Source organism: Rhineura floridana, chromosome 9 (genome assembly GCF_030035675.1).
Source record: "Rhineura floridana isolate rRhiFlo1 chromosome 9, rRhiFlo1.hap2, whole genome shotgun sequence".
Classification (NCBI taxonomy): domain Eukaryota; kingdom Metazoa; phylum Chordata; class Lepidosauria; order Squamata; family Rhineuridae; genus Rhineura; species Rhineura floridana.
The window spans coordinates 61547245-61570617 of record NC_084488.1 but is presented as its reverse complement, the minus strand read 5'-3'; the positions used below and the strand labels follow the sequence as shown (position 1 = coordinate 61570617).

The window sequence follows — 23373 nt, the reverse complement described above, 5'->3', positions numbered from 1 at the left end:
TGGCTCTGCATATTTCAGTATTTATTTAGGTTTATATTTGGTTGTTTTTCCTTTTTAGGAAAGTTTCAGGGGAAGGGAGGTGATTTACTTCTTCATGCTAGCATATATCAGATACGAAGCTCCGCTCGCCGCGCAGCTGACGAGCGGGGCATGATTGCAGGTGGGGGTGAAGACGCTGTCCCCATCTGTTAATGGGGCAATGTCGCACGTCGCGCCCGTGACGTCAGCGCGACGTGCAGTGTAAGGGGTGGGGTCTATAGGACTATTTGAGTCCATCCGCCCCTTCCACCTTCCTCTTCTGCTGCTCGACGGCTTCGGCGCGGCGTGGCTCCTTTGCCGGCGCACGTGTGCCTCCAGAGGCTTTCTGAGGCCAGGCTGACTGTGCGGCGGCGAGCCCCCCCCCAGCCTCATCGGGAGACAGGGAGGCAGCGGTGGCGAGGTGGCGCATAGCGAGGCTTGGTGGCTGGCACCAAGGCCTACGGGGCGAGGCTTCTGGCCTTGGGAGGCCCTGCGGCGGCAGCGGCGGCAGTGCAGTCACTACGAGGCAGCAGTGCAGGATCGGAGCCAGCAGCGGCGAGGACCAGGCGAGACGGCCTTTGGCTGGCAATTTTTAAATTTTAATTTTAATTAACGCGGGGGTAGGTGGTGCATGACCCCAACCATCAACCCTTGCCGCGTGCAGGTCAATTAGGCTCCCCCCCTGGATAATTGGGTGCCGGGAGGGGGTATAGAATAAGCAGGCGGGCCCCTTCACAACGTTTTGAAATCACGTCGTTTGTAAGCGGGGCCCCAATCTCCCTCTCTAGACAGGGTTGGGCCAGGGAGACCCAAATCAACTAGATATGCCACCCAAGAAAGGACAAAGGGGGGCCAAAAGGGAAAGGAAAGGCCCCCAAAGCGGGGGGGAGATGCCCACCCCCAGCGGCGGTGGGGGCAAGGAGCAGGGAGGGGCCACCATGGGCGGCCATAAGTAGAGAGTGGCAGAGGCGCCATCCAGGGCGACAGTGGGTATAACAGGAGCCCTGCTGGATCAGGCCAGAGGCCTACCTAGTCCAGGGCTCTGTTCTCAAAATGGCCAACCAAATGCCCTGTATGGGAAGCTCGCAAGCAGGTCGTGAACCATGGGCGTCCCCAATGGAGAGGCCAAGGGGGCACTTGTTCCTTCCTGAGTGAATAATGCTCCCAGCTTTCATTTAAAAAATAAAAATAAAAATAAAAATAGTACGTTTCTAGCATTTGTAGAACCTGAGACAAAACGTACAAGGGAAAACAAGTGAACAGGCAGAGGCTGATCTCTGGCAGCAGCATAGGTCCTAGTCCTCAGCATGTGCTGTCTGGGGTTATACTCTTTTCCCCTGCCTCCTTTCTCTCTAGATGCCCCTTTGTTCCAAGTTCTCTTTGCCATGCCAATTAGAGGGGGGGGCAGAGGCAAGATCAGTTGCCGCCACCTCCTCCTCATTTGCATTGTCTTCCGTGGCAGTTCAGTGCTCCTCATCCTTGCTGTTACACAGGCAGGCCTAGAGCAAGAGGGCAGGCGTGGCACTGGAGGCAGTGGCTACTGCTCCTTGCAACACTACTCACTTTCTGAGGCGCGAGAGCAGCAATTGCCCTGTGCCGCCGGACTTCTGAGAAGGAGGTGTTGCTGTGCATGGCACAAAGTGGGGGGGGAGGCATAGCAGACAACCACCCACCCACGCAATGGGGCTTGTAACTCCAAGGAGCTGCTGCTCCCAAGTAGTGTCTGTGAGTTTACCTGAGGCAGTGAGATCTTAGCAGCTGCCTTACAGTGCCAATCCCTGGGAAAAAAGGGTTGATGCTAGCACCATAGAATCATAGAGTGGGAAGGGGCCTTATAGGCCATCGAGTCCAACCCCCTGCTCACAGCAGGAAATCCACAGCTAGAGCATCTCCCGCAGATAGCTGTCCAGCCTCTGCTTGAAGACATCCAGCGAAGGGGATCCCGCCACCTCCCTAGGCAGTCGGTTCCATTGCCGAACTGCCTTTACTGTCATGAAGTTCCTTCTACTGTCCAATCTGAATCTACGCTCCTGCAACTTAAAACCAGTAGATCTTGTCCTACCCTCTGGGGCAGCAGAGAACAAATCTGTACCCTCCTCTATGTGACAACCCTTCAGGTACTTAAAGAGTGCAATCATGTCACCCCTCAGCCTTCTCTTCATCCTCGTTGCCTTCTTCTGAACCCGCCCTAACTTGTCTATATCTTTCTTAAAATGAGGCGCCCAGAACTGAACGCAGATGAAGCCTGACTAATGCAGAATATAGTGGGACTATTGCTTCCCTCGACCTGGAAGCTATAGCTCTGTTTGTGCAGCCCAAAACCGCGTTTGCCCTTTTTGCTGCAGCATCACAGGGAGATAGGAGGCAAGAGGCCTTCAAAAGGGTAAGAAGGAGCCACCGGCTGCTTAGGGACAGGTGTCCCCCAGTTAGACTCCGGGTACTATGAACTAGGTTAGCAGGCTACCCGGTTTAAGGGGAGGTTTGTTATGTTATGGTTTGCCTTTTGTTTCCCAGTCTCATACCCCAACTCCTGGCTGGCCTTCATGGCCTCCAACTCACGGCTGGCCCTCATGGCCTACAATCTTCACCCCGTTTAGTCATGGCAATAACAGCTGTGGTCAGAATGTACAGAAGTACACTTGGTCACGCCAGTCTTATTCAAAGGGGCAGGCAGTGAGGGGTCCACACTAGTTAGTCTAGGATCAGTGAGCTGCACGCATGGAGTGCTTCAGAGCCTTCCGTGAGGGGGCAGTCAGGAGACAAGTGGGCTCCTAAGCAGTGGGGCACTATCTGTCTGAGTGGATGTTCATAGGTATGGCAGCTTGTGAGAGGCATGTTAGCACCTGAGGTTTCAGCTTATAGTATGAAGGATCCTGCCCCGGTGTTCACATTTCTGTAACAAGATTGACTCTTGCCCAGGGCTGAAAGCTGCACAGGGGCAAGCTTGAACCATCCCAGATGAGATCCTGGATTGGGACCATGAAGTGTTTCCTTTTGGCCCTCTTGATGTTAGGGGTCTTTTAATGGGGTTATTATGCTACGATGGGGCTTGAACACCCATACTACGAATTCAGGGTTATGGCTGCCTTATGCACCGACCTGGCCGTGTGGTTCCCTTTCCTGCGGTTGCAAGCCTGGATTCAGGAAGGGGTTTTAACTATGAATGTTACCTTTCATTAACTCTTTTCCGGGGTTGGAAGGCGACTTTTGGACAGAAGAGCTCATGGCCTGGGGTCGGGTCTCATAACTCTCTTATAATTAGGAACACTAGAATTCATGGCCCTTGCCTGTCCCGTTGTTCTGGGAGAAGTTTATGCAGGGAGTCAGAGAAGGCCATAAGCCTATCTATTGCCCTAGCATGATTACCAGCTATCAGAATGCAGAATAGGGCAGCAGGGGCAGTGTGAAGGGGGGCTAATCCTGTGAGCTGCGCGCTGGAATTCCCTTGGATTCAATGGGTTACATTGCCCCCAGCATGCTCGCCAGCTTCCAGAAACAGGTATTCAGGAATTCTGGGCCGGCAAGGGCTATATGCCAGAGTGGCCTTTCCGGTGACTCACCTGCTGATATTCCTGATAGACGGCACGGCATGAGAAGGGGCATGGCAGTGGGAACACTTAGAGGTAAGCTTTCTTAGCCAGGCTGGCGGTTTTTTCCCTATCCCCATCGACCCTTCTCGCTGGACATTTTATGGGTGTAGTGGACCAGTGGGAAACGGTCTGTTCCTTCAGTGAAGACCCAAGCTATTCCAGGCAGTGGCTCATACACTGTTTTGAGGCTTCCAGGAGAAAAGAGGTGGTGGCTGGCTCTATGTGAGACCTCTCTCGACATGCCCTCCAGTTTTGATGTTTCCAGGGAGGGGGGGTTATGCTTGCTCAACGTGGAAGGTCTAGAATGGACCAGAGGTGTACCTCTGCCGAAGGATATTTATTCACCCAGGCTAATATGGACCCCCTAGCTATAGGCCATGCCCTCCAGTTTTGATGTTTCCAGGGAGGGGGGGTTATGCTTGCTCAACGTGGAAGGTCTAGAACGGACCAGAGGTGTACCTCTGCCGAAGGATATTTATTCACCCAGGCTAATCTGGAACCCCTAGCTATAGGCCATATATGCCTGTCTGGGTCAACAATACCAGTTTTGGCGTTAACAAAACAAGCATTGCAGGGGCTGGGGTATGACCCCTTCCAGTCTGGAACCTATGCAATTAAAATGGGAGCTGCTTCTATGGCAGCATGTTTTTGGTTTCCTCCCGGCACTGGTACAGGATGTGGGACTTTGGGCCTCTGATGCATATAATGGCTATATTCCCCCCTTTTAGAGGGCAGGGGGATGCGGCAGCCTCACGAACGAGCATTGTAAGGGCTGGGGTACGACACCTTACAGTTGGAACCTATTCATCTCGAATTGGGGCTGCTTTTACGGCAGCAGGTTTTAGTTTCCCACAGGCACTGGTACAGGGCGTGGGACTTTGGTCCTCTGATGCGTACAAGGGCTATATTCCCCACTTTTAGAGGGCAAGGGAATGTAGCGGCCTCACAATCTTCATTGTTTTGACAGGTTGCTGGACAGGGATGGAGCAGATGCACATCATAATATGCGGCCACAGCATGGTCTTCCGGGCACCCTGGAGGGCAGCGAATTCGAGCATGGCCTCGCAGTTGGGCCTCAGTAGAGGGGCTGTTGTGCAGTGGCTGGACCGGCAAGGAATGCATGGGGAATGGCTCCTACCCGCTCTGTTCCAGCAAGGTGTGGTGCAGATATTTCTGCAGGCAATGGTCATCCACCTCGGTGGTAATGACCGCGGCGTGAAGCAGGGCAAGGCCCTCAGCATACAGGCATGTAAGGACATGCAAGTGATAAGGCAGCGTTGGCCTTTGGTGCGTCTGATGTGGTCAGACACGGCGCGGCATATGGGATCCAGCTGGAATTGATCATGCATGGAAGGTCAACCGGCAAATTCGGTGGGCTCTTCTTGGGCAGGGGGGGTTGGCCATTCCGCATCCCCGCATTCAGCACTGGAAGGGTGAACTGTACAGGGCCGATGGCGTTCACCTGTCTCATGCAGGTAACGACTTATTTTGGGCGACCTGCAGGGGTGTCTGCGAGAGATGTTTCTCGGCAGTGGGGTAAAGGGGGACTAAATAGAGATTTGTCCCCCTTTTGTGGCGGGAAGGTGCGGGAAGGGAAATAGGTAAGGACAGTGAGGTGGCCCCCTTAGGCACCTTTGGAGGTGATTGGCGGTTCCAGAGGCCTGTCTCTCAGGGCTTTACGGCTCTAGGGCAGGATATGGGCTGCTTCTGGGGCCAACTTATCCTCATCTACCCAGGGGTTATACGGCCCTGGGTGGGGATGATGTGGGAAGGCCCCCCTACTCACCTGCAGGGTGTGGCTGGGGTAAAGGGTAAGCAGATGGGCTTGCCCTTGCCCCAGCAGGGGCTGGTCGCCCGAGAGCTGTATGGCAAGCTACTTGCTTATAGACAGTTCCCGCACCTAGATTTTCCTCTGCAGGTCACTTTAAATTGGGTTTTGTTCTATAATGTAAATAAAGTGGCCCTTGTTCAACCCAAGCTGACGTCTCTGTGTTTTATTTCACCCCTCAACTGCAAATATTAGAAAGCTTTGCATGGTCATTATGGACTGTCAGTACAAAGTTGTATTTTGGAATTTCTTGAGGCTGTAGTATTTCATTTATTGAGAAACTGAAGGGTCCAGATTATCTTTTTAAACTGAAAGCAAAGTTTATAATGAGATTTATTATAAGACTGTAGATGTTAATGATTAAATTATTCTACCTGACTTTGCAGATCCATTATCTTTTAGATTATGTAATGTTTCATGGCCTAATTTACATTCTTCTGAAAAGGTGAAAATGGGATTGCATTAGCAGAGAAACAAAAATGTGTAGCTGGATATAATTAAAATTTTAACAAGTGTGTTAACTTCCTATTTCTTTGAAACTACATTTTACCTTTTAGTCTCCCAATTTCTTTTGAGATACAAGCTAACTTCTGATTGGATATAATGACACTTTTAACAAGTGTGCTGACTTCCTATTGGTTTGCAGCTATTTCTTCTTTCTATCTTCCAGTTTGTGTTAAGAGATGAGATTTTATGTTCATAAAGACTACTGTGGAAAACACATATACATGAAAGTAAAACATTAAAGCTCTGTTTTGAATTGGCAGAAAGTTCTGCCTAACTCAGACTACTGAGAATATTTAAGCAAAATTAACTTTAATGTCAATACAAACCCTAATTAATATTAAACATACTGTTTTGTCAATGCAATGTATTTTTAACTCTTCTGTCTCTTGTGTTTCTCAGTTCTGAATTTCTGCTCCTTTCCTTTGGATTTGTATTCATTTCACTGCTAATATGATTAGCCAGAGAATTATGTGTGTGGGCACCTGCTGACATTACTTTGTCTCTCTTTCTGCTAAGTTTAGAGTGTTCCAAAACAGAGTGCTTCCACATTAGCATTTTTTCATTATTTGGCACTATTTGCTGACGTATTTTTACAGAGAATCCAGGTAACATTCTCGCAAACAGTTGCTTTCATATGTTGGCCCATTCAGGTCCTGTTTTTATATTTTTAAGGTGCTTGTCAATCACAGGTTTGTTTCTGTTGGAAACACAATTCCATGCCAGTGACTTCACCACCATCTTTCTTTATTCTTGCATGAGTAAAACCGATAAGGTGTCTGGGTGTGGGAAATCCTGTGATTACCGCACCTGCCTTGTACATCTTGTTTTTTAAAAATATTTCTCTGTGTACCACTGCTGATGTGCATGGATGCCCATATGTTTTTATTAAAAAATGTCATCAGAGTAGCAGCAGGATTGCAGGTAGTGAGAAAGTGGTGACCAGATCCTGTGAGAGAAGGAAGAGAGAGCTGCTTGATCCTTTCCCCTCAGCCCAGCAACAGTGCCTGCTTGGTACTTCTGAGCAGCATTGATCCAAGTTTTTTTTGTCTGCCTGCCTGCCAGCCAGGCTGCCCTCTAGCTTTCAACCTCATGATAGGCATTCAGAGATACCTGCACTTGCAGTCTTATGTTGGAGCTGGGAAGGAGAGAGGTTGGGAAGGAAGTTTGGGGCATGGCAGTAAAGCATGCCTGGAGCCAGGAGGGTGGAGGGATATTGGGTAGTTGCTCCTCTCTAGTGTTAGGAGAAGCTCGGCAGTCCAGAAAAGGCACTGTAGTTACTATCACAAACTTGGGTGACTGTTTTGCTGGTGGAAATAAAAGAGAGTTCTTATTTATTTATTGTATTTGTATACCACCCCATAGCCGAAGCTCTCTGGGCGGTTTACAGTAACTAAAAACATTAAAAACAAATATATGTTCTTCCCTTCTTGCTGAATCTCAGAACATCCAATTCCCTCAAATCCTTCTAATGTCTCCCTTTTAGGGGTATGTATGTGTGTGGTGTGCCCCCTCACTTGACTCGGGGTTTTCTATTGCATGGTTGTGGCTTGGCTTCCAGCCTCCAGGTGATGAAGAAAATAATGACTTTTTTTTTGTTCATGTGTGGGGAGTAGATAATGTGCAATTGCCACAGAAGAGGGCCAGCACTAATAAAGCATTAACAAAAAGCATTCACATTTTGTCTAGAAGCACATTTTGTTAATATTAGAAACCACATCGACTACATAGTGCCTATGCCAGACCGTTCTTCCAACTGACGTGTGCATATTAGAACAGATGGCTGTATTCACAGATCAGGGGCTAATAGAGATTTAAATATAAAATCTCCTAATATCAGGGGCGGAACTGTACAAATTGCATTGATTAAGGCCTGCATAAGTTGGTCTACGCATGTAAGTCTCCATTCTAACATGATGTCTAACACACACAATGTTGGGTAGGTTGAAGAATGTGGGTGGCTGGTTTGATTCTGATCTCTTACTCCATGTTGGCACTAATAAAGGGTGTACTTGAAATTTACCATTGTTTAGATTTCAGTCTAGTATTTATAAATGTACCTAGAGGGTATATTAGGTGCTATACAGAGATAAAAGTAAACAGGTGTCTGCCTGCAGGCTCACAAAACCTATCCATTATTCAAGAACCAAGATCTCTTCCTCAGTAAATATAGTCAAAATCCCCAGATCTTATGCATGCAAATTTCCTTCTGTGTTTGCTGTCCTATTCACTCATAAAGAGGAATAAGTCAGCCTTATCCCTAGTGAATGGTTTGACACCTGGAAAAGAGTGGCAGTTACTTGGAAGATTAGAGCTAAAGCAGCGATTCCCAACTTTTATGAGTATGAGACCCCCTTTGTAAGCTCAACAAATTTTGTGACCCCCATGCTAATTTTAATTTTAGTCTCTGTTAATTGAAAAAATGGTGCATGACAAAATCATATCTCCAAATATCCCTTTCCATTAAAAGCATCCTGCAGACAGGGAGGTGTTGCTTTCTTTTCTTAATGCAAAGATCCAATCAAATTGGTATCCCCTTCCCTCCCCCCAACATAGTCTGAAGATGTACAGTCCTGTCTTCCAAAACCAGTGGATTACAGTGTTGGACTAAGAACGAGTTTCAAATCCCCACACAGGCAGGAAGCCCACTGGGTGACCTTGGACCAAATAGTCTCTCAGCTTGACCTATCTCACAGGGCTGGTATAAGGGTAAAATGGAAAGGGGGGGACCATATGCACCACCTAGAGCAACTTGGAGGAAAGGTGGGATATAAATGCAATAATAATTAAATACATACATTTCTGCTGCAGTACCAGTATCCCAGCCTCAGCCAACCTGTTGAGATTTTTTTATTTAAAAAAAAATAATAATCAAGAAGCAGCAATGTGTTGGTGATGGGGATGCTAGACTGTGGACTGCAGACAACAAGGTGCACAGATTGAGGAGGGGGTTTAATGCGTTTAGGCCTTAGGATAATCATCAGAACTGATGACTTGGTTAGCGTGCACTTAGAGAATGAAAGTGGAGCAGAAGACAGATCAGCACATACACAGACAAACACACCTGCCCCTCCTGCAAGCATCTGCAGGCGTGCATACATTTGGGCACGTGGGAGGTGGGAAGCTCTCAACTGCTGCAGCATCTTGGAGAGAGAGATTAGGGGGGCAGAGTGTAAGTGAAAGAAAGGAGGGACACTGGCACACACACTTAGTCTCAGAAATGGAGGGTGAGCAAGTCCTGCGCTTCCTCGCTGCTTCTTGGCTCTGTCTGGGCTGAAGATGAGATCTGGGTGGCCTTGCAAAAGAATAATTTTTAAAAGGAGGTGGCAGTGAAGCAGGAGCCAAAGAAAGGCAGGCAGGCCGGCTGCCAGGAAGGAAGGGGAAAAGCAGCCTTTTCTTGCAGCCTTGCTTCTTTTTGCTTCATGAAAAGCCCTCTCCTCTCATTCTGGGCAAGGGCGTTGTCAGCAATGGCAGCGCGAGGAGACAGGAGTCGGCAATAGTAATCACCTCTTCCTGGTACCTCCACCCTCAGCCTCCTTCAGTGTCTGCCATGTGTTTTATAGGCAGACACCTGCCCTCGATGTACCTGAAATATACTCTGCCACTTCAGCAAAAGTCCTCCCCTCTTGTTTGGAGCAAGGAGGAGGTGTCGCCTGCAGTGGCAGTGGGGAACAGACAGCATCTGCATATTTTTTTAAAATAACTAATTCGTTTATTTACAGTTCACGGCCCACCGAGATGACTTTGCGGGAGGCCCTGTGGGTCATGGCCCCCAGGTCGGGAACCATTGAGCTAAAGTGCCTTTCTGTCTCTGCTTATGCTCTTTTGCAGAGGCAAGGTGTTCTCTTTCAGGTTTTCCAGTATCATAAACTAAATTGCTCCTGTTTTCAGCCTTATTTTTCTGTAATGGTCCTCTAGGGGAAGTACATGGAAAACAGCATTGACTGTCACTTTAAATGTTATGAAATCTTAGCACAGGATAAATGAATTCTCTAGTCCATTTCTCTTAATCTTGAACAAGTGGTTCCTAAACTATCCTTTCCGTGGTCTGTCTCTCTCTTTTTAAATTGATGGGTGGAAGTAGCAATAAATTAATAATAATAAGGCAATGTTTCTCTGTTGTTTGCATCCTCTGTAGGCTGCTATCCTGATAAGCTGCTCCATATGCAGAAATAGTCTTGTGTGTGTGAAACAGGCCTTGTGTAACATGGGAGAGAACTGGGAAAACTACAAACCTAGGCATGCAGTAACTTGTGTTGTCTTTGGCATTGTGTCTGTTGTGATTAAAACTAGGTTCAGGCTCCTGTGTAAATTTTTGGATAGGCTCTATGCTTTTTTAAAGTGTACTTTTTTTTAACCTGAAATATAAAACCTCTGAGAACTTGGCAAGAAAGATTTCCCCACTACAGATAAAAATAACCAGACGAATGTATGTGTTGCTTCTTGTTTTCTAAAAATGATTTTATTTATTGACATTTTAGAAAGCAAAGAATTTGTTACACCATGGAACTTTTTTTTTTTTTGATTCGGGGATACATAATTGCAGCATTTGTGAGAACCTGTTTTAAAAACTAATGCAATCCTATGCATATTTACTCAGAAGTAAGCCCACATTATATTCACTGGGGCTTATATTCACTGGGGCTTATATTCACTGGGGCTTATCCCAAAAAAGCGTGCATAGGATTGCCGTCTTGGTCTCTTTTACTGTCATTATTATTATGAACATTATTATTGAACAGCAGAAGGAGGGATGAATAAAAGTATACCAATAAACATTAAAAATGTAACTTTAAAGTTGACAATGAGGACATTGAACTTGTCAAGGATTATCAATACCTCGGCACAGTCATTAACCAAAATGGAGACAATAGTCAAGAAATCGGAAGAAGGCTAGGACTGGGGAGGGTAGCTATGAAAGAACTAGGAAAGGTCCTCAAATGCAAAGATGTATCACTGAACACTAAAGTCAGGATCATTCAGACCATGGCATTTCTGATCTCTATGTATGGATGTGAAAGTTGGACAGTGAAAGAAGCAGACAAGAGAAAAAACTCATTTGAAATGTGGTGTTGGAGGAGAGCTTTGCGCATACCATGGACTGTGAAAAAGACCCAGTGCCTGCAGGAAGAAGGGAACTACCATCGCCAAGGGAAGAGGGAGAGCTATCTGCTGTGGCTGCCTGCTTGCTTGCTTGCTGCGGCTGCTCAGCTACCACCACCACCCTCTCCCTTCTGCTCTGCAGGTTGTCACGCCTTGCAGGACCAGGATTTCGTCCACCTGTCCCTTCTCTGGAGGGGATACATAAGCTGGCTGGCTGAGGTGGTTCCTGCTTTGTAGATTTCCTGGCTTTTTGTGGGACTTTCAGGTCTTGAGTTATGTGCCTGGGAGAGAGGACTCAGAGCTAAGCGGGGAGACTTGAGGGGGCCCCCATTAGTGTAGTGACAGGTAGAGGGAGATATGGCATTGTGAGGAGGACTTGCCAGGTAAGGAGAATGCGGCCCAGACAGTTAACGACTGTGCCTTGTTCCAGTCCTCCCCACACCTGCAGGTCTGTTAGTTGCCCTATCAGCCAGCTCTCAGACCTCCGGATGCTGCTCCTAAATGCCAGATCAGAGTATAATAAGATCTCCCTCATTCATGACTTGTGGATGAGGCAGTCGATCTGGCATGTATAACCGAGACCTGAGTGGGTGAGCAGGAAGCAGTCAGTCTCTCCCAGCTACATCTGCCAGGGTACCTGGTTCAGCATCAGGGAGACCTGAGGGTTGGGGAGGGGTTTTTGCTGTGGTCTATAGGAGCTCCATCTTCCTCTGCAAGCATCCTGTCGATGTGACTACTGGTCTGGAGTGTTTGCACCTTGTGTTGGGTCAGCGGGACAGACTGGGGATTCTGTTGGTGTACCACCCACCCCGCTGCCCAACAGACTCCCTGGCTGAGCTGACGGAGATGGTCTCGGGTGTACTGTTGAGATCCCCGGACTAGGTTCTGGGGGATGTCAACATCCATGCCGAGGCCACCTTTTCCAGAGCGGCTCAGGATTTCATGGTTTCCATGACAACCTTGGGACTGTCCCAGTATGCCATTGGCCCAATACATGTAGCAGGGCATACTCTAGACTTGGTTTTTGCAACTGGACATGGAGACGGTGATCTGAATGTGGGGGGCCTTACATCAGTCCCTCTGTCATGGACAGATCACTGCTTGCTGAAGTTTAGACTTACAGCGGCTTTTCCCCTCTGCAAGGTGGGGGACCTATTAAGTTGGTCCACCCCCAGACACTAATGGATCAGGATGGTTTCCAAAGGGCTCTGGGGAGTTTTCCGGCTGATAGGGCTGGCATTCCTATCGAAACCCTGGTTGAACTGTGGAATAAAGAAATGACATGGGTGGCTGACATGATTGCTCCTGAGCGCCCTCTCTTGTGTAAAGCTCGTACGGCTCCATGGTATACTCCAGAGTTGAGAGCGATGAAACAATATAGGAGACGGCTTGAGTGCAGATGGAGATAAACTCCTGGTGGATGCAATTACACATTGGTAAGTGCCTGTAGTAAGCTGTATTTAGGGGCAGTGAGGGCAGCAAAACAACAATATTTTGCTGCCACTATCTAATCATCAATCTGCCGCCCAGCGGAGCTCTTCCGAATTGTCTAGGGGCTATTACATGCTGGCCCCAAGGACATGGTAGAACCATCTGAGGCCCGCTGTAATGAATTTGCTAGGCACTTCCAGGATAAAATCTTTAGCATCCGCCAGGACTTAGACTCCAGTGTTATAGCAGGGGAATCAAGTGGGGTATCCAGAGCACAGCCTTGTCCTGATTTCTTGGATGAGTTTCAGTTGGTGCAGCTTGAGGACGTTGACAAGGTGCTTGGACAGGGTTGTACAACCACTTCTGTGCTGGATCCTTGCCCTTCTTGGCTAATAAAAGCTAGCAGGGATGGAACAGCTGGCTGGGCCAGGGAAATGATTAATGCCTCTCTGCGAGAGGGGGTGGTCCCTGGCGGCCTGAAAGAGGCAGTAGTGAGATGACTCCTGAAGAGACCCTCTTTGGACCCAGAAAATCTTAATAACTATAGGCCGGTAGCAAATGTTCCATTCCCGGGCAAGGTCCTTGAACGAGTGATTGCGGGCCAGCTCCAGACACTCTTGGATGAGACCGATTATCTGGATCCATTTCAGTCGGGTTTCAGGCCTGGTTTTGGCACAGAAACAGCCTTGGTCGCCCTGTATGATGACCTCTGTTGGGAGAGAGACAGAGAGTGTGACTCTGTTGATTCTCCTTGATCTCTCAGCGGCTTTCGATACCATGGCATCCTCCTGGGTAGACTGGTTGAGTTGGGTGTGGGAGGTACTGCATGGTGGTGGTTCTGTTCCTACTTGGTGGGTCAGCTCCAGAAGGTGGTGCTTGGGGAACATTGCTCGACACCCTGGACTCTCTATTATGGGGTTCCACAGGGGTCAGTTCTGTCCTCCATGCTGTTCAACATCTACATGAAACCATTGGGTTCAGTCATCTGGAGCTTTAGAGTGCGTTGCCATCAGTATGCTGATGACACGCAGCTCTATTTCTCCTTTTCATCTTCTTCAGGTGAGGCTGTCAATGTGCTGAACCAGTGCCTGGCTGTGATAATGGACTGGATGAGGGCTAATAAACTGAGGATCAATGCAGACAAGACTGAGATGCTGCTAGTGGGTGGTTCTTCTGACCGGATGGTGGATGTCCAACCTGTCCTGGATGGGGTTGCACTCCCCCTGAAGAAGCAGGTTCATAGCCTGGGGGATCTCCTAGAACTGTCTCTGTCACTTGAGGCTCAGGTAGCCTCGGTGGCACGGAGTGCTTTCTACCAACTTCGGTTGGTGGCCCAGCTATGCCTCTATCTGGACAGGGATAACCTGGCTTCAGTTGTCCATGCTCTGGTAACCTCCAAGTTAGATTACTGCAATGCACTGTACGTGGGGCTGCCTTTGAAGACGGTTTGGAAGCTGCAGCTTGTGCAAAACACAGCGGCCAGATTGGTAACAGGGACCAGACAGTTTGAACATATGAAACCGATTCTGGTCCACTTGCATTGGCTACCTGTATGTTTCCAGGCTTGATTCAAGGTGCTGGTTTTAACCTATAAAGCCTTACACGGGTTAGGACCACAATACCTGAAGGGACGCCTCTCCCGACATGAACCCACCCATACACTATGCTCAACATCAAAGGCCCTCCTCTGGGTGCCTACTCTGAGGGAAGCTGGGAGTCTGGCAACAAGGGAGCAGTGGTGGCCCCCAAATTATGGAATGATCTTTGTGATGAGGTGCGCTTGGCACTAACACTGTTATCTTTTTGGCTCCAGGTCAAGACTTTCCTCTTCTCCCAGGCATTTTGGCATGTGTTTTTAAATTGTTTTTTGTGTTTTAAAATTTGTATATTTGGTTTTAATGTTTTTAATTGCTGTAAACCGCCCAGAGAGCTTTGGCTATAGGGCAGTATATAAATGTAATAAATAAATAAATAAATTGGGTGTTAGAACAAATTAAGCCAGAACTATCATTTGAAGCTAAAATGATGAAACTGAGGTTGTCTTACTTTGGACACATCATGAGAAGACATGATTCACTAGAAAAGACAATAATGCTGGGGAAAACAGCAGGGAGTAGAAAAAGAGGAAGGCCAAACAAGAGATGGACTGATTCCATGAAGGAAGCCACAGACCTGAACTTACAAGATCTGAACAGGGTGGTTCACGACAGATACTGTTGGAGGTCACTGATTCATAGGGTCTCCTTAAGTCGTGGTCGACTTGAAGGCACATAACAACAAAGCAGAGTAGCACATGAAGTATGTGAACCTCTGAAGCCTCACAAGCACATATCTGTCAGCATTTATATCAATAATGGGTGCACGCACACTATTTATTTATTTATTACATTTATATACCTCCCCATAGCCAAAGCTCTCTGGGCGGTTTACAGCAGTTAAAAACATTAAAAACATATATACAAATTTTAAAACACAAAAAACAATTTAAAAACACAAAATTTTAGAACACAAAAAAAACAATTTAAAAACACAAAATTTAAAAACACACAAAAAATTAAAAACACATACAAGTTAATAAACTCTATAACAAAGTATTTTTAAACATATTATTGTAGTTGGTGTGCTCTTGTCTCACTGCTAACCCCATCCCTTATGGTTCTCCCCCCTACATGCATAACAATAACAAAGTATGTCTCACTAAGAGGACAGGTCCTGTAGTAGCCCCTTTGCTTTCTGTGAAAATGTACTATACTTTATTTAAATCTTGCATAGGGAACCTCTAGTATGTGGTGTCATTCAGCTCTCTGGAAGCTGTGTGCATATTTTGGCTCTCTAGACCCTGGGAATTGCTTCTACTTCATGAGTCTATAAGTTCATGTGCAAGAGGTAGAGAAGGAGGTAGAGAATGGAGTAGTGCATGCATGCACACACAGAACTATACAATTCTGTAGTACTTTAAACTCTGCCCCCCCCCATCAGCTACAGCTCCCAAATGGACTTTTCCTGTTGGTCAACTTGACAGGAAAAAGGTTCCCCACCCCTGATATAATTGTAAGACTTTTAAATGAAGTCTTAACACAGAGTGGTGTTGTTAATTATAGACTGTACACATGCGTGTAGGACTTTTCTTATGTTAGGTTTTGTACACCAAATGGATGGCCAGAGGATGGGCTTTAAATATATTTATCATATTTTTTTCTATTTTTTCACAGGCAAAACCCTGATTTGTTGCTGGTTTATAATCCAGGCTTGTTTGCGAGCAACAAACCAGAACCTCTCATTCAGAGGGTTATTTCCCCTTCCTGTTGCAAAAAGGGAGGAGCAAAGTGGTAGTAGAGAGGTCACGTGTACCAACTTTTCCTGTTGGTCAACTTAACAGGAAAACGTTTCCCCATCCCTGATTAAATTGGAATCCTGGTTTATCATTGTGTGTGAACTGGGCCTTTTTTCAGAGTTCATTTATTGTTAACCTGAGAGAAGCTATTAGTGTCCCCTGCTTTTGAACAGTGTCCACAATGATTGTCCCCAGTTGTCATGAAGCTGCTTGTGAAGCAAGGCTTTGTACTTGAGGACGTTGTGTGGAAGCTCTTCCACTTTTTTTTTGGTCCATTCTATGTGGAAGTTGTGCTGCTTTATGCTTTTCTGTTTAGAATTTATTTTCGGGCTATGTCTTACTAATTCAAATACTCAGTTGCAAGACATATGGGAATACTTTGAAATGTACCCTTGGCTGGTGTGGCAACTGCCAAAACTAGATGTAATTTTGTAGGAGTGAATGTGTTAAGCTGTCATGGGGAGCATATTAAGTATATGGTATTTTCATTGCTGATAACTTAATTATCTCTCAGCAAGCCTTTTAAGCACAGTAGGGCCCCGCTTTACGGCGTTCCGTTTCCTGGTGTTCTGCTGATGCGGCGGCTTTCAGTTAGGGGAAATTCCCCGTTTTAAAGCTGATTTTGCGCTTTTGCAGCATTTTTGCATCATTTTTGCGCGATGCAACCCATTATAGTCAATGGGTTCCGCTTTACAGCGATTTCTGCTTTATGGCTGGGGCCTGGTCCTTAACCCGCCGTATAAGCAGGGCCCTACTGTAGAGACCTTATCCCAGTTTCTGTCTGTTTTGGAATTGCTTTTTAAGATGTCTATAACAATTTTTTAAATATGTTTTAAGATGTTTTTAGTGTTTTGTTCTTCGTTTGCTGCCCTAGGCTCCTCCTGGGAGGAACGGCAGGATAAAAGTTTTAATAATAATAATTTTGTCCCTTCTCCCATCCCAGTTATTTCTGTTATCCTTTATGTGTTTGATATGGTTGTTACAAACTTTTAGTTTAATATATTAGCTCTCTTCACACATTCAGCCAAAGACATGCTGTAAATGGTGTAGGGTCAAGTGGTACACACAGTATCTCTGCCTGCTCCATCTGTAGGAAGATCGGAGTGAAGCAGGCAGGGACGTGGGGATTGGGAGCAGTGCATCTGTACACACTAATATCCTCACACATTCAGCTGAGTGCCTGAACAGGTCTGTTGTGAGGCCTGTTTTCCAGATTTATGCTTGCAGGTTTCTAGGAGAATTGATCATGCATATGAATTCATAATATGTTAGAGCAGAACTGCTTAACTAGTTTTTGATAGAGGTAATTTTAAATTGTGTTACCATACTTGTTTTTCTTTTTACATTTTCAGTACAAACATTATTTTAATAATTCTTAAATGAAAGATGCCAATTTGATCTACACACAATCTGAGCGCTTGTGAAAAGGGTTGTGGTATTTGGATGGTGGAATATGGATAGAATATAGTGAAATGTAGCATTTTGGGGTTTTAAAATTTGTATAGGCTAGCAGTTTTGATACAACGTGAATACATAAAGAACCAGATGGGATGACATTTTATATATTAAGTTACATTTTATTTATTTGCTGGTAAGTTTCTATAATTACTCTTCTCTTCATTCTCAGCTTCTCTGCAAAAATGTTGAATGGGAGAGTCCTTCAGTTTCACCCTTCAGTTCTCCATTTTGGAATGCAGTGAGTATCATGCATTCTTAGAGAATAAAGTGAAGGCTATTTCCTGTCAGAGCAAGTTCTTTCCCAAAGTCTTTATTCCCTTCCATCTTCTCATAAGTCATTGCATACAATGCTTCCATCCTTCTGTTTTATGTCCTGTTCCTTGGCAGCTTAGAGTACATAGTACTTGTCCAAATCAGATGCAACACTGAATCATAGTTTTGCAAGACAGGAATACACATATTTGACTCTTGGGTTCACATACTGCTCCTGTCCTCTAATGTATCATCTGGTTCCCAGTTTAAACAACTCAGTTTGTTAACATCTAGACTGGTTAGTTTAAATTGTGATTTATAGAAACCATGGGTTCTGCTCTTGGCTTGTTTCTATAAACCATAGGTTCAACTAACTACAGTTTGGCCCAGTTTAAATGTAATGACAAACTGTGATAAGTGGAAACCTCCAGTATTTTCCTCATAGAGGCACCAGAGAGAGAAATTGGGAATGTGTGAACCTGAGGTTCGCCCAGGCTTATTCACATAGAACTAAACTAAGCATCTTAACTGGGCCATTGTCTACTCTACCTGTATAGATGCATTACTGTAACCCAGTGTTTCTTAAACAGCGGGCCTTGAGCCACTTTCAGATGGGCCTCAGTGCCACAGCCTGCCCAGTGCTGCCTTGCTTGTCTGCCCTGCCTTGCCCCCCTAGCCATACCAAAGTCCAAATGTTGCCAACCTTGGATCAAAGGGCACATTTCAACGTTTGAAAGTGTGATGAGGGCACCAGTCACAAAATGGCTGCCATGGGGGGGGTGGCATAACACAAAATGAAAGAGTAGTCATGGTGAAGTAACACTGACAGGCAGGAGCAGCCAAGCCGACACCATGGTGCCCGTGGGTGACGGGTTGGTGACCCCAGCCATAGCAGGGGACCAGTGCCCATAGGTTGGACCAATACTAGCACCAGCACCTCCTTATGTGCTGAATAATGGTGACTGGAATACAGAGTAGTTTGGGGGATGGGAGAAGGGGAGGAAGGGCTCTCTTCTTTGAGGGGAAAGGGCCAGGGGAGGTGTTGAAGGAAATTAGAAAGTGAGCTAAAAGGTGAATGTTTATTATATAATAATAAGCAAACAAATAGAAAGGAAAGGATAAAAGAGTAAAGCTGTTTTAGGAAGAAATGAATGAAGAAGGGAGGAGAGATGGAAAAAAATGGCTCCTTTGGATGGGTGAAAATGAAGTCCAAGTTGAGCTTGAAATGAAATGAGAAGGTGAGAACAAATGACAGGAGATGAGTAAAAACACTTTGAGATGCACATGGGTGGGTTGGCAGGAGGGAAAAATATAGAATAAAAATCTTTCTCAACTTAGAGCTCCTGGATCAGCAGATTCTAAAATAAGGAAGCAGAGTCACAATACTTAGAGAGTCAATGTTTGTACTTGGCTTGAAGAAAGCTGACTTACGGAACTCCTTCCAACAAGGAAATTGCTTATGGCTAACAATTTGGTAATTTACAAAAAGTGGTTAGGTATCAGAAAGTGTTGCCAATAATTGCCAGCTGATTTAGCCAAACTCTGCCTCCAGTGGCCATCATTCTGTGTCTCACTGTGCCACTGCACCACCATTTTGTGACTGGTGAGCTACAGCAATTTCCAGCCATCTCAAGCCCTCAGAGTAGAAAATTTGACAACTGCTGTAACCAATAAGGTGAACTTTATATAAAACAGGCTTTTATAGATCTAATGTTGACTGGCTCCTACCAATTTCTGAAATTGTTTCCTATCATCCATAATTGCAATTTCAAGAAAGTTATTTGTCCTTGGTTATATTGGCTGTAAGTCCTTGGTAAGATTGATTTGTTCAGAGTGACCATGAAGAAGAAAACACGAACTGCAAAGTATAAGGTCCATAAAAGGCTGTGATTTTTAATGATGAAACAAAAGTATAAGTAAGCCGTTTGCTAATTATAGTTGTAGTTTTGGGCAAAGCAAGAACAAAGAAAGCAACAGGGAACTCTTAATCTTCTTAGATTGTTCAACTACAGTAGGGCCCCTCTTTACAGCGCTTCACTTTACAGTGTTCCGCTAATACAGCAGTTGTGAATTGTAGAAAGGCCCCACTTTACAGCGCTTGTTCCGCTTTTACGGTGGTTTTTTGCCGCCCGGCGCCATTTACAGCGGTTTTCGCTTTACAGCGGGGGTCTGGAACGTAACCCGCTGTATGAGCAGGGCCCTACTGTACTTCCAGGTCCCAAAGGTTCCTTTTCACTTTTAATGGTTTGAGGTTTAGTGGTTTGGTATGACATGAGTGAGTCTTGAATACATGTGTTTTTTCGTCCTGTCATGTCATTCTCTTATGGAAATCCATAGTTTGCCATTGCATTCAAACTGGCAAGTGATGGTTTGCAGTTGCCCTTCAAACAGAATTGCAACACGCAAACAATGTGCAAACCACCATTTGCAATTATATCCAAACAAGCTTCCAGTGAAAGAGGAAGTCTGGAAGAGAATGAGGAGAGGAAGATTTTGCTGAGGTTTGCTCATGTCATGCCATACCGTGTTGTCTGAGCTATTCCAGAGTTATCTTTGGTTTAAATTCTAATGGGCCAAAATTGTGGGTCTTTTTAATGCTATATATATTTGCATGTGGAGTGAAAAATTGATTGCAGTTTTTCATTGTCAATAATAATACTTCTCTTTTTTTGTTTCCCTTAGGTTACTGGGACTGCCTAAAGCTAAAATGCTATATGCTTACAATCCTAGTAAGGATAAAGATGTTATTGTAAATTCAGTGTTTACAGCTACTAGACATTTTCATGTGTCTCCTGTTCATAGCAGGGTGAGTGCTGATGTACTTTTGGAAACTATGCTGAGGCAGAGTGCCAGAATTTCATGCTTTCTTTGGCCTAAAGCATTAGCTAACTGGTCTCTCTTCCCCACTTTACCAGCCATCAGCTCGTTCTTGATCTTCCCATCTATTTCTACTAGGACTGAGCTGAACATTCTCCCATGAATATTTTTCAGTGCAAAAAAAGGGGGGACATACTGAGTCCCCCAAAAGCCTCCTTTTTTCACAGTAGTTTGTTGCTTTTTCTCTTGTTGGTTGGAGTTTCAGTTACATTTGTATCCCAATACATCCTTGCCAGTTATCTTTGCCCTTCCAGCTCCATCATCCTCCAAAGGTCTTCTGCTCCCTCAAAAGATTCTTCTTTTTCTTTGTTGCTCTCCCCCAGCATGGCTGTGAGAAGAGATTGGAGGTATCCCCTCCTGTTTTAACTAACTGGCTTCTCCCCCCCCCGTGTAGGTTATCTCAAAAGAACAATCTGTGGTTAGTTTAAATTATGATTTGTTGAAACAAGCCAGGATCAAACTATGGTTGCTTATCCTGGCTTGTTTCAAGAAACAATAGTTTAAACTCATGAGAGTTCCTTGTTTAGCTGTAATGATAAACTCTTCTTACTTTAAACCAAAAAGTTGATGCTTTCAGTTTCCTCCTTGTGCGAGAGGAAGAGATCCAGGCTTAAGTACAAACAGTGGTTGTCTTGGTTTGGATGCCATGGCTAACTATGGTTTGCAACTAACCATAACTGAAAGCTCACCTTCTTGTGGTGTTTAGAGTTGCCTGACATTTAGAGTTGCATCTGACCCCAGCCTCTGTCTCTGCTTATGACTCAGAAGAAAGTGCAGTCATTTTAGCTGTGTTCTGTAGAAACCCAGCACAGTGTTTCTGATAGCTGCCCATTGTAGCTTCATATTGGTCTTCAGGCTATGTGTAGGAAGGTGATCGGGGGTGTGGGGTCTAGGTTTAGGCTGGTAGGCCAATGGGTGGATGGTGACCCAGTTTTTAAAAATGTACAAGTCTGTAATTATTGCAATTCAGTATATTGAACATCAGATACTTTTATTTTATCTGTAGGTGATTCCAGCAATGGGAAAAATTTATTTCAGAGTACTGTTTCTTCCATTAGAAGAAGGCAGTTTTGAAAGTTCATTATTTATAAATACCTCATCTCATGGCGTATTTTCATATCAGGTAATCTTTTATTCACCAGCTTGAGATTTAGAAGATACTTGTTTTTCAAATGATGTAATAGTGGGCAAAACTAGGAAATGTTGCCAGTAGTTCTTGACCATGAGTAAATTATATTTGCAGAGATCATTATGATCTTTAGGAGACTGAAGCTTTAAGGTATCTGTTCCACTGATATCAGTTGGCCTAAAATATTTCTACATTTATGTTGGAGAAGGAGCAAGTAAATGACTTCCCGTTCTGATACTTGAAGACAGCTATCTGCATGCACCTTTTCAAAGAGGCATACTAAACTGCGATTTAAAAAAAAAAAAAATTTACATTTGTACTCCATTTTAATTTGTGATGATTAAAAATCTTAGTTTTAAAAGGAGATGTAGTCCTACATGACCATGATTTATTCTGCAAGATGTGTGAGCTCTGTGCAGTGACATCCAGAAAGTCCTTGTTCAACAGGTACCCAGGTGTGGGGAATGGGACCTCAGTTTTATAAAGGAGGGTCTTAAGCTTCTTGTTGTGTATTTTAGAGGCTGCATTGGAAAAGTAAATGGCTGTGGCCATTGTCTGTGTGATATTTCAACATATATTAATTGTTGAAGCCAGGATGACTGCAGTGAACCATACAACCCCTTTCTGCTCCTTCCAGACCTGGAACATAGCACGATGAGTTGAAGAATCCCATTTGTTTGTGTGTTTGTTATATTTATATCTCATCATTTCACCAAGGACCTTAAGGATGGTGTACAAATATGGTCCTCTCCTTCCCCATTTTATACTCACAACAACCCTGTGAGGTAGGTTTGGCTGAGAAGACTGTGACTGGTCCAATGTCACCCAGTGAGTTTAATTACTGAGTGTGGATTTGAACCCTGGCCTCCTAGGTCCCAGTCAGACACTCAAACCACTACATTAACACAGGCTGTTGTATTTGAATGCCAGCTGCTGGGGAATCACAAGCCGGAGAGTGCTATTGTGCACATCCTCTGCTTGTGGGTTTCCCATAGACATTTGATTGGCAACAGAGAGGACGTAATGCTGGACTTGGTGGACATTTAGTTTGATCCAGCATGGCTTATGGTATGGAACTGCACATAAACTTTGGTGTTTTATGCCACTTTGTGGTTGGTGTGTTTTTTACCAGTTGCTGGAAATCGCAGGAGGGGAAAGTGCTGTTGCACTCAGGTCCTGCTTGCGGGCTTCCCACAGGCATCTGGTTGGCCTGTGTGAACATAATGCTGGACTAGATGGGCCACTGGTGTGATCCAGCAGACTCTTCTTATGTTCTGTGTGTGTAAAAGGCAAGTTGAAGAGCAGTTATATTCACTTCAAAAGGACAAGCAGAGAAGGATTTTCCCTGTGGTCTGGATTATATCACAAGACTGCTCGCACTTCTTGGCTTAATAAAGCTTTGTTAATGAGCTAAAGGGATCTATAAGAAGTTTTTTTTAAAAAAAAAATAGTTTATTGCAAAATTTGTAGATGAAAATTAAAAAATAACTGATACATTTGTTTGTTTTACCAAATGAATAAAAGGCCAATAACATAGAATCAAGCTTTAAAAAGAAAGCCAAAATAGGCACAACCAACTAATATATTATTATTATTATTATCATCATCATCATCATCATCATCTTTATTTATACCCCGCCATTTTTCCAAAACTGGAACTCATGGCGGCTTCCAGATAAAAAATACATATAATTAAAAACATACAAAGTCTACATTAAAATAAGATTAAACTATTTCCAATATTAAAACCATACACACATATAGCTAAAAAAGTTCAAACTAGTTTAAAAATGATATAATAGACATTAGCAATGCAGCACCCTTCACGGCCTATCCTTAGCCTTCAATT

The 23373-nt window shown here is 44.9% G+C and overlaps 1 protein-coding gene across 8 annotated transcripts in view; it reads left to right on the top strand.

Annotated features, from left to right (window-relative positions):
- Positions 1–23373, top strand: part of TMEM131L (transmembrane 131 like) — a 111215-nt gene that overhangs the window by 35322 nt on the left and 52520 nt on the right. For 7 of the 8 annotated variants that reach the window (XM_061584560.1, XM_061584563.1, XM_061584566.1 and 4 more), the window contains exons 4-6: positions 17436–17504; positions 20201–20324; positions 21402–21518. In XM_061584560.1, coding sequence (XP_061440544.1) covers positions 17436–17504; positions 20201–20324; positions 21402–21518 — 310 coding nt within the window. The remainder of the gene's footprint in view (positions 1–17435; positions 17505–20200; positions 20325–21401; positions 21519–23373) is intronic. The other variant, XM_061584564.1, reaches the window with a different exon arrangement.